This window comes from Pristiophorus japonicus, chromosome 6 (genome assembly GCF_044704955.1).
Source record: "Pristiophorus japonicus isolate sPriJap1 chromosome 6, sPriJap1.hap1, whole genome shotgun sequence".
In the NCBI taxonomy this organism is placed as follows: domain Eukaryota; kingdom Metazoa; phylum Chordata; class Chondrichthyes; family Pristiophoridae; genus Pristiophorus; species Pristiophorus japonicus.
Genome location: NC_091982.1, coordinates 256,253,550 through 256,263,084, shown reverse-complemented (window position 1 = coordinate 256,263,084; position 9,535 = coordinate 256,253,550). Strand labels below are relative to the sequence as shown.

General features: G+C 42.0%; 1 protein-coding gene and 3 non-coding genes across 7 annotated transcripts; all 4 read left to right on the top strand.

The window, feature by feature from the left end:
- On the top strand, window positions 1–9,197 carry eif4a2 (eukaryotic translation initiation factor 4A2). Of its 4 annotated transcripts, none has more exons than XM_070883875.1 (11): window positions 1–94; window positions 1,109–1,157; window positions 1,240–1,372; window positions 1,864–2,003; window positions 3,993–4,161; window positions 4,588–4,697; window positions 5,384–5,527; window positions 5,671–5,808; window positions 6,813–6,902; window positions 7,231–7,310; window positions 7,647–9,197. In XM_070883875.1, the coding sequence occupies exons 1-11, from the start codon at window positions 69–71 to the stop codon at window positions 7,789–7,791; spliced, it is 1,224 nt and encodes a 407-aa protein (XP_070739976.1). In that variant the 5' UTR covers window positions 1–68; the 3' UTR covers window positions 7,792–9,197. The 4 variants fall into 4 exon arrangements, with proteins under 4 accessions (XP_070739976.1, XP_070739979.1, XP_070739980.1 ...); XM_070883876.1 differs by lacking the exon at window positions 1–94 and adding an exon at window positions 718–800; XM_070883878.1 differs by lacking the exon at window positions 5,671–5,808.
- LOC139266499 (small nucleolar RNA SNORD2) lies at window positions 1,548–1,617 on the top strand. Its single transcript, XR_011593742.1, has one exon. It is a non-coding gene; the product is annotated as a small nucleolar RNA SNORD2 (small nucleolar RNA).
- On the top strand, window positions 4,203–4,272 carry LOC139266498 (small nucleolar RNA SNORD2). Its single transcript, XR_011593741.1, has one exon. It is a non-coding gene; the product is annotated as a small nucleolar RNA SNORD2 (small nucleolar RNA).
- LOC139266497 (small nucleolar RNA SNORA81) lies at window positions 4,811–4,987 on the top strand. The gene has a single exon (XR_011593740.1). It is a non-coding gene; the product is annotated as a small nucleolar RNA SNORA81 (small nucleolar RNA).
- Window positions 9,198–9,535: the final 338 nt, after the last annotated feature.

The window sequence follows — 9,535 nt, the reverse complement described above, 5'->3', positions numbered from 1 at the left end:
GGCGGGCCGGGGGCCGGCACTTCCTTTCAGTCAGGGAGGCGCGTGTGGGAGGCAGCGGCTGCTGGAAAATGTCTTGCGGCTCCACCGACTACAGGTAACGGCCGCCGGCACAAGCCCGGTTCCCCCCCCGGGGGGAGGGGAGGGGAGGCAGTGGGAGACACGCTGCCCCCGGGAGAGGGAGGGAGAGGGGGGGGAACAACCCACCTCACCTCACAACCCACCTCACCTCACCTCACAACCCACCTCACCGCTTGTATATAAAACAAACAAAATCACTTCAAAACAACTGTCGGCGGCGAGGACATGTCGCTGTAGTGAGGGGGAGAGAGAGGGGAGGGCGATCCGGCTAGGCTCGAGACCCAGCCCCACGGTGTGGAAAACGGGCCTCGGTGCGTGTGATTGGGTTTTCCCCCTCCCTCTTTGTTCTGAGGGGGGTTCGTTAGCGCTGGGGGAAGGGAGGGAGGGATTGGGCCGGGTGATGGAGGGAGGGTTTGGGCCGGGTGGGGGAGGGAGGGTGAGGGAAGGAGGGCCGGGTGATGGAGGGAGGGCTTGGACCGTGTGGTGGAGGGAGGGTGAAGGAAGGAGGGCCGGGTGGTGGAGGGAGGGTTTGGGCCGGGTGGGGGAGGGAGGGTGAGGGAAGGAGGGCCGGGTGGTGGAGGGAGGGTTTGGGTCGTGTGGTGGAGGGAGGGTTTGGGTCGTGTGGTGGAAGGAGGGCCGGGTGGTGGAGCGCTGCAGGCGGCCTGCCCCGTGGCTGTAGCCGGGCCGTTCCCCGCACGAGGCGGACACGTGGAGAGCGGCGGGTGAGTGTCCAGGTGCTGTGGGGGGGGTTTATATGAAATACTATGTTTTGAAAATGATAAATTGCGGTGTTTATCTCGAGTACTGCCTCACTCCGAAACAGCGCGCCTCTCTGTTCTATTAAGACCCACATTGAGATGGATTTTCTTTTGCCTCCTCCAGCACGGGATTGGGGAGGAAGGGTAAGGCAGGGCGGCATAGATTTGTGAGTTTGTCAAGGAGAATTTTTAAGGGCGGGAACCATTCATGTGAAAATAAAATTCAGAACCGCATGCCGTCCTATTTAACAATTTTTAAATACTCTTTGCAGCTCTAAAGACCATGGCCCAGATGGCATGGACCCAGATGGTGTTATCGAAGTGAGTAAATTATACTACATTATTTTTGTTTTTCTTGACTCTTTTTTTTGCTTGTGGTAATTTAAAACATCTTTTCCTACAGAGTAACTGGAATGAAATTGTTGATAATTTTGACGACATGAACCTGAAGGAAACCCTCCTTCGAGGAATTTATGCATATGGATTTGAAAAGCCTTCTGCTATTCAGCAGAGGGCAATTATGCCATGTATTAAAGGTGACTATTTTATACTAAATGGGAAGAATGCTTGCAGTGAAAGCTGCTTGTTTTATTGTAGTGGTTTGGCACTTGCGTAATTGGTAGATGCCACTAACATTTCGAGTAGTTTCATGTAATTACTTCGGTAGTGTAATGTTGTTTTATGGGGCTGGTGCACAAGATCTTAAACCTAGAGTGAAATGATGATTTACCATCTTTCGGGACTGACGTACAATGGAGAGAAACTTCTTTACTGATCGCTCTTTGTTTTATGGCTGACAAAGTTCTGACCTGCAGGATAAAGGGGCCTATCTGAGTGGATGTGTGTCTTTTTCTGGATGTTCATGACCTGTCTGAGGATCTGCACATTTGTTAACATTTAGGATTGTTGATTGATGAAAGCTTGTAAGGATTAACCCCTTGAATGTGTTGCTTAAATTGAACAGAATTTGATATTTAAGTGCTCTTTTAATTCAAAAGTAAATTCCGATTTTGCTTTGGTAATTCAGGTTTTGATGTAATTGCCCAAGCTCAGTCTGGCACTGGCAAAACAGCCACATTTGCAATCTCGATCCTGCAACAGCTGGAGCTAGATATGAAAGAATCGCAGGCCTTGGTCCTGGCTCCGACCAGAGAACTGGCGCAACAGGTACAAAGTGGTATAGCAATGAGGTTTGAGCTTTGATTATATCACCATAATAATGCATGGTCTACTGTAGGTGTATTCTGCACTGTTGGATCTCATAGGATCTTGTGCAGGTGCAATTGCCACTTGAATCTGCACTGTACCCCTTCCGATGCCAATATATCTTGAGGTTTGCTGCCCAGAACTGAGAGCAGTCTCAGCAACCTCTTTGAACTAAATTTAGGTCAATGTTCCATTAGTTTTTTTGACTTAAGTTTTCTATCTGTGCACTAGTTATTGGTGATTTAGCTACATGGGCACCTTGATCCTTTTGCTCCTAGTCTGTCGTCGTTGAGAAAATAATTTGAATTTCTCTTTTGCAGATCCAAAGTGGATGACTCACACTGCCCCATATTGAACTCACATCTGCCATAGTTTGTTGGTCTGTGTCCTTTTGTAATTTCCTGCTCCCATCTACACAATTTGCTGTGCCTCCTAATTTGCTGTCATCTAGAAAGTGGATATATAAGCTCTTCCATCATCCAAGTTATTAATATATGCTGAATAGCTGATACAGATCACTAGGGAACATTACTTGTCATAGCATGCCCGAGTGTTTATCTCTCCTTCCCAACCAATTAGCAATCATAGAAAATAGAAAGTAGGTGCAGGAGCAGGCCATTCAGCCCTTCTAGCCTGCATCAGTCACAAGGTTATCTCCAACGTCACGTGCTCTCATAATCTTTTATCAGGTGCCTTCTGAGACAGCATCCATGAACTAGATAATTTCATTGCAGTGCAAAATGTGACTCAAATTTGCCAGTGTTGCGCTGTGTATAAATACATTGCTTGCTTAATTCCCTATCCATTCATGGACATCTAATAATGATAGATCAGAGTGCTTTCTAAATGGTGAAAAGCTAAAAAGAGCAGAGGTCCAAGGAAACTTCGGGGTCCATGGACCAATGATCCGGAGACATGAATTCAAATCTCACCACGGCAGCTGTGGAATTTAAATTCAGTCCAGTCCAGAATAAAAAGCTAGTATCACTAATGCTGACCGTGTAACTACTGGATTGTCGTAAAAAACCCATCTGGTTCACTAACGTCCTTTAGGGAAGGAAATCTGCTGTCCTTACCTGGTCTGGTTTATATGTGACTCCAGACCCTTCAGCAATGTGGTTGATTCTTTAACTGCTCTCTGAAAGCCACTGTCGTATTCAAAAAGGTGACTCACCACCACTGCCTTGAGAGTAATTGGGGATGGGCAATAAATGCTGACCTTGCTGGCAACCTGTGATTGAATTTTTAAAAAAGTGACTGAACTGGCTCGGTAGGCTATATGGCCTATTCCTGTTCCTATCCATGTACATATCAAGCTGAGTACTTAAAGCAGAATCAAAGTGTAGCGGCAGTGCTTTTTCCTCAACCTGCTCCATGTTGAAAATGGTTCCAATTCAATGCAAAATACAGACTATTCGGTACAGAATATCCTACAGGCTGTAGGCCGAGTTGGAATCCCGCGGTATGGATTGCTCTTGACCTAATCTGAAGTGTGCCTCACATTTTTTGTGATGCTCCATTTGTTACATCACTGGAATAGGCTAGCAGCAAGTGGTGATGGACTTGAGGGTTAACAAAACCGTTTTCTTCTAAAATAAAGTGGGGGTGGAAAAGAGGGGTTACTTTGAAGAAAAACCCTATTTCCCCCCCCCCCCCCCCAAAAGAAAAGCTCCATGCCTCGTGCTCCCGACAGCTTCTACTCTTGTAGGTTAATGTTTGGGCTGTACATAATGGCAAGCTAAAATTAAGTAATTGGCCAAATAGTTGCATCAAGATTAAATCTTTCATATATTCCATTATTGTAGTATGTTTCATAATTGTTCAGAGTAATGCTTTGGTAGGTAAATGTTCAGTGTCTAAATAGAGCACAAAATCTATAAATTTACTAGTTTATTTGTGCAGTCAAGTCTATTTTAATTCAAGGGTTAAGTGAATCTGTATCTTTTTTAGATCCAGAAGGTAATCCTGGCCCTAGGGGATTACATGGGTGCTACTTGCCATGCCTGCATTGGTGGCACCAATGTACGAAGTGAGATGCAGAAGCTGAATGCAGAAGCTCCCAACATTGTTGTAGGAACTCCAGGGCGAGTGTTTGACATGTTGAACAGGGGATACATATGTGAGTACTGACCTTAAAATCCAAAGCCCTCAAGTTCTGCAGAGTGAAATGATGTTTTACCATCTTTCGGGACTGACCTGAAATGGAGACAAACTTCCTGACTGATCACTCTCTGTTCTATGGTCAGGTGTGCATACACATTACCTAATAGAAAACAGACTTGAAATTGTTGGGTCTTCAGGATAAAAGGCTTTAGTTTAGGTATTGATACTGAGATACTGATTTGAGAGATTGAGAAAAGGCAAGGGAGGAGGACTATTGGATTTCTACAAATTTGTCAAACTGAGATTTAGAATTCAGATTGCAAGAGTCCCTTTGCTGGTCAAAACTTGCCATTGATCAGTCTGTAGCGGTTTATGTGAATATGTACCAGATTGATGGAAGTTTCTCCATAGATACTGTTCTAACTTGGTTTAAATGATTCAGCTTCCAGGTGGATCAAGATGTTTGTTTTAGATGAAGCTGATGAAATGTTGAGTCGTGGATTCAAAGATCAAATTTACGAGATTTTTCAGAAGCTGAGCACGAACATTCAGGTAAGCTGATTTGTTTTCTGACGGGATGTAATCTGAGCAAGGAATGGCTTCCAGTAAATACTACACATGTTGGGGAACATTGAAATATCCAAAATCACATTTGTTACCAACTTGCCTTCTTCTTAAGCACTCTGCTAAAATTACAAAATTCAGGACCTCCTGCCTTTTGTAATAATGCTAGTCGAGTACACCAGGGAAGGAGAAAAAATGCACAGCATTGCAAATAAGGCTAGGGTGGACCTCTTTCTTAATGTCCAGTGTCCTATGTCTCAAGATTCTGTGCTACAGTTTTTTTTATGGTACACTGGTTGAGACCCATATTGCAGGTAGTGTAATAGTGAAATGTAGTCTTTGGGAGAACAGGGGGTTAGAGGCTGGGAAAAAATTGGACCAGTGCATGTGGACTTTTGATTACATGCATTCTATCTTTATAGTTTGATTTGGTTAAATAGCAATATGTACTGTAATTTAACAAGTAACAATAGCTGGAGCATAGAAATTTCTTTGCACTACAGGCTGCAGATCTGGGAGATTCAGAGCTGAGGTGCCACTATATACCATCATTGTCAAGAATCTAGTTACAGCATGTCAAGTTTACATAGGCAGTTTGTAATGTATGTACATAAAAATATTGTGAATGCCACTGATTTAAAATATAGTACAGCTAAGTAATGTTCTTTCTTTAGGTGGTTTTGTTGTCCGCTACCATGCCCATCGATGTCTTGGAGGTCACCAAAAAGTTTATGCGTGATCCAATCCGTATCCTTGTGAAAAAAGAAGAGCTCACCCTTGAGGGTATCAAACAGTTTTACATCAATGTGGAAAGAGAGGTTTGTTAAACATTGATATTTTATGAAAATCCCTCTTCAGGGTGGGATTAAAAATGAAAATGGCAATGGGGCCAACTAAAGAACAATTTGGAATTGGTGTGCTTTTGGACGCTCAATTCAAACTCGGGATCTTATTCTGACAGGAATGGAAGTTGGACACACTGTGTGACTTGTACGAAACTCTAACGATAACACAAGCTGTGATTTTTCTTAACACGAGAAGGAAGGTTGATTGGTTAACTGAAAAAATGCATGCCAGGGACTTCACTGTCTCTGCATTGGTAAGTTTTCTGTAGCTTTTCCTCTTAATTTCTCCTCAAGCTATTGATTCCTATCTAGTATGGATCCAGTGGTGCCAGTTCTTGCACCTTGCTGAAGTTGCTATTTTCAGTTGTGATGCCCAACTAATGCATTACAACTGAACATAATCTGGCCATTGCAACTTTACAAATCAGGGATAGAAACCTTGGACCCTCTGATATCCACAGCTGTTACTGCCTTTGCTGAAGCATTGGGGATTTCACTGTTGTAGAGATCCTTTATTGCAAAGGGGATGGAGTATGAGTCTTGGTACAACTGTACAGGGTATTGGTGAGGCCACACCTAGAGTACTGTGTACAGTTTTGGTCGTCTTATTTAAGGAGGGATATACTTGTATTGGAGGCAGTTCAGAGAAGGCTCACTAGGTTGGTCCTGGAGATGAAGGGGTTGACTTAAGAGAGGTGAGTAGGTTGGGCCTATACTCATTGGAGTTCAGAAGAATGAGATAATCTTACTGAAACATAAGATAATGAGGGGACTTGAGGTAGATGCAGAGAGGATGTTTCCACTCATGGAATCTATAACTAGGGGGCATAGTTCCAGAATAACGGGTTGGTACCATTTAAAACTGATTAGGAATTTCTTCTCTCAGGCTTGTAAATGGAGTCTGGGTCATTGAATATATTTAAAGTGGAGATAGACAGATTTGAGCAATAAGGAAGTAAAGGGTTATGGGGAGCATGTAGGGAAGTGGAGCTGAGCCCAAGATCAGATTAGCCATGACCTTAGTGAATGGCAGAGCAGGCTTGAGAGGCCAAATGGCCTACTCCTGCTCCTATGTTTTCTGGTAATTGTGACTTTCCCCAAATTAAATCGGAATAGAATCCTGGCACCATCTTGATATCCATACCCATTTCTGGGATTTAACTCTTGTGCGGATTGTTATTACCAGAGTAACAGTTGTTTTTTGACAGCTCAATATAATGGTCTATAATGCATTGCCTTTCTGTTTTGACTATTGCAGCATGGAGATATGGATCAGAAAGAACGTGATGTGATCATGAGGGAATTCCGTTCAGGATCTAGCCGTGTACTAATCACTACTGACTTGCTGGTATGTAAATCGGCACACAGAATTTGGCTGCTAAAATTTGCACTTTCACAATTTCTTGTGCAGTACAAATAACTGCAAATGCAGTTTCAGTAACTGCTGTAAGTGCATCTTGGTAATATTGAAAACTACACACCAAGTTGGTGATGCCAGAAGTTAGTTTTCCCCACCCTTGGCCCAGGGAGGTGGTTCTCTATTCTGCTCATGGCAGAGGAAGGGAAGTCACAAGCTGTTCTTGAGCAGCAGAGATCTAGATATAAAATGCTTTCCCACACAGTAAATTTTATATAAACCAGCTTTTTTATAAGCTAATTTGAATATTCTCTCAAAGGCTCGTGGCATCGATGTGCAGCAGGTGTCTCTAGTTATAAACTACGACTTGCCTACCAATCGTGAGAACTATATTCACAGGTTAGTGTCTTTTAAATCCATCTAAGCAAACTAGCTTAAGTAGCTCATTGAGCGATAGCAGAATTTTGTTGGAAGGTATGCAGTCCTGTGAGTGGACCTGTTCAGTGATGCAAGTGTGGCTCACTACTTTGCATTATGAAATGTTGCTTGATTTTTTTTTTTGGGTGGGGGTAGAGAGAGAGAGAGAGAGAGAGAGGGGAGAGGGAGAGAACTGTTGCAGCTTACTGGGATTTGAGAAATCCTTTTTCTTTACATATTGCAAATAGCTGCTCCAGGATGTTGTATTGTATTTAAGTCTCCAAACTATTGAAAAGAAAATGGTGCTTCTTTACACAGAATTGGACGTGGTGGTCGCTTTGGCAGGAAGGGTGTTGCTATTAACTTTGTTACCGAGGAAGATAAAAGGATTCTTCGTGATATTGAGACATTCTACAATACAACTGTGGAAGAGATGCCTATGAATGTGGCTGACCTGATCTAATGTGTGGCTTGAGAATTTGCATTTGCAGCTGCTGAATTATCAGACTACATGGTGCGTTGTGCTGCTTCACACGAGTTGTTGAATCTCTCCTCCCATGTGCAAACCGGATCAGAAATCCAGCTTTGTGATAAGTGACTTGAGGGAAGCCATCCTCTTGCAGTGTAGACTGCTGGGGTGGGAAGTTTAAGTGATGGGGTGTTTAAATGTATATGCCCTTCAGTGTTTTGAACGTTCTGTAGTAGCATTTGTGTTTGATATTCTTTATCACTTAATAGTTTACTTATGGACTAAAAAATTCAAGTGCTGTGTTAAATCGGCCAATTATGTCAAACTGGCATATCTACAGCTATTTTAAAATGAAGCTTGCCAATCAACTGGTAAAATGTATGCACTTTTTCTAGAGTAATCTAACTACATGTATTTGTATTTAATAAGTTTGAGTTGTGCAAAGATCTACTTGTGCTATGAACCGCACAGTTTGGGCTTACCAGAAGTTTTAAAGGTACCTTGTGTACAAATGTGAAATTTGGCACTAGTTTGGAGAGGAGCTGGATGTTGCAACTTCATTCCTGTATTGCATCTTTATTTTTGTAACTTTGTAGTTTTGTTTATTGTACAGGGGCTCTTATAATTTATGTATTGTTCTCCACCTTATTCTAAATATTTATTTTTTTGTTTTCTCTAGAAAACAACTTAAAAGATTGTATAGACTCTGCTCAATAGTAAAATATAGATCCTTTCAACGTTTAAACCATGTTGATTTAAGATGTTTCTGGAGAGAGTAAATGTATAAGGAAATATCTGTAAATTTGCAATGGTGGTGCATGATTTTGAGCCATGTAAAATGCAGCCAGCCTAAGCAGATATATTACAGGCTCATTCCTCTGGTATTTTCCAAGTAAGAAATGCTATTATTGGAGGTTTACATTCAATAAACCTACTCTTAATAAGGGCTCTATAAAAGCAAAAGATTTGCCTTTGACCAATAAGATTTAAGCATGCATGCACAGGAATGGCTCCATATGCAATGCTGGCCAATTAGAAATTGCAGTATTCCAGCCCTGTCACATTGAAGGGTGAGTACTATGCTTTGGAAGTGAGATTGATAAAAATAGCACTCAAGGCTATGCGAACTGAAGTTTTATATTGATTCAAATTGTTCACTCATTTCAGCTAAGAACCCACTTGGGGATCAAAGTTCACGCCTACTTTATTTTCATAAGTGCTATAAAATATGCAGATTTGGATAAGTATTTTTGTGTATAATTTTTGCATTTTTCTTTTGTATACCCTGGATGACCTAAACCTACATTGAAGTTCTTTACAACAGCAATGTTTTGGTCCTGTTACAGATTCTGCAATTTGTATGGTGGAATTTGCTATTAAAGTTAATTTTAAACTTGCAATGTTTTCTTTTTGTTAGAGGAGCAAAAGCTGCAGGGTGGCTGTTTTGACATGTTCTGAAGAAGGTAACCAATTTCTAACTTTCTTGCCAGTCTTCCTTGATTCTGAGGGACTGCCTATGATGAAGATTTGCTTCTGCTTGTAGCATAAGTTCTTAGGTGGCTGTACAGTCCAATATGAGAACCAGTCTGTCTCAGGTGGGACAGACAGTGGGTAGGCCAGTGTAGTTACCAGGTATATACATAAATATTGGTAATATAATTGCAGTATTTACCTCAATTTTTGGATGTGGATGAAGCAGCTTGCTGATTTACTTTTTCACTGAGTAACTTCTATTGCC

What these genes read in the sequence shown, in the direction of transcription:
- eif4a2 (XM_070883875.1), top strand. Translation starts at nt 69, where the DNA reads ATGTCTTGCGGCTCCACCGACTACAG. An exon ending in GTTGAACAGGGGATACATAT is followed by an intron (nt 4,162 to 4,587) that starts GTGAGTACTGAC and finishes TAAATGATTCAG; the next exon opens with CTTCCAGGTGGATCAAGATG. An exon ending in AGCTGAGCACGAACATTCAG is followed by an intron (nt 4,698 to 5,383) that starts GTAAGCTGATTT and finishes TTCTTTCTTTAG; the next exon opens with GTGGTTTTGTTGTCCGCTAC.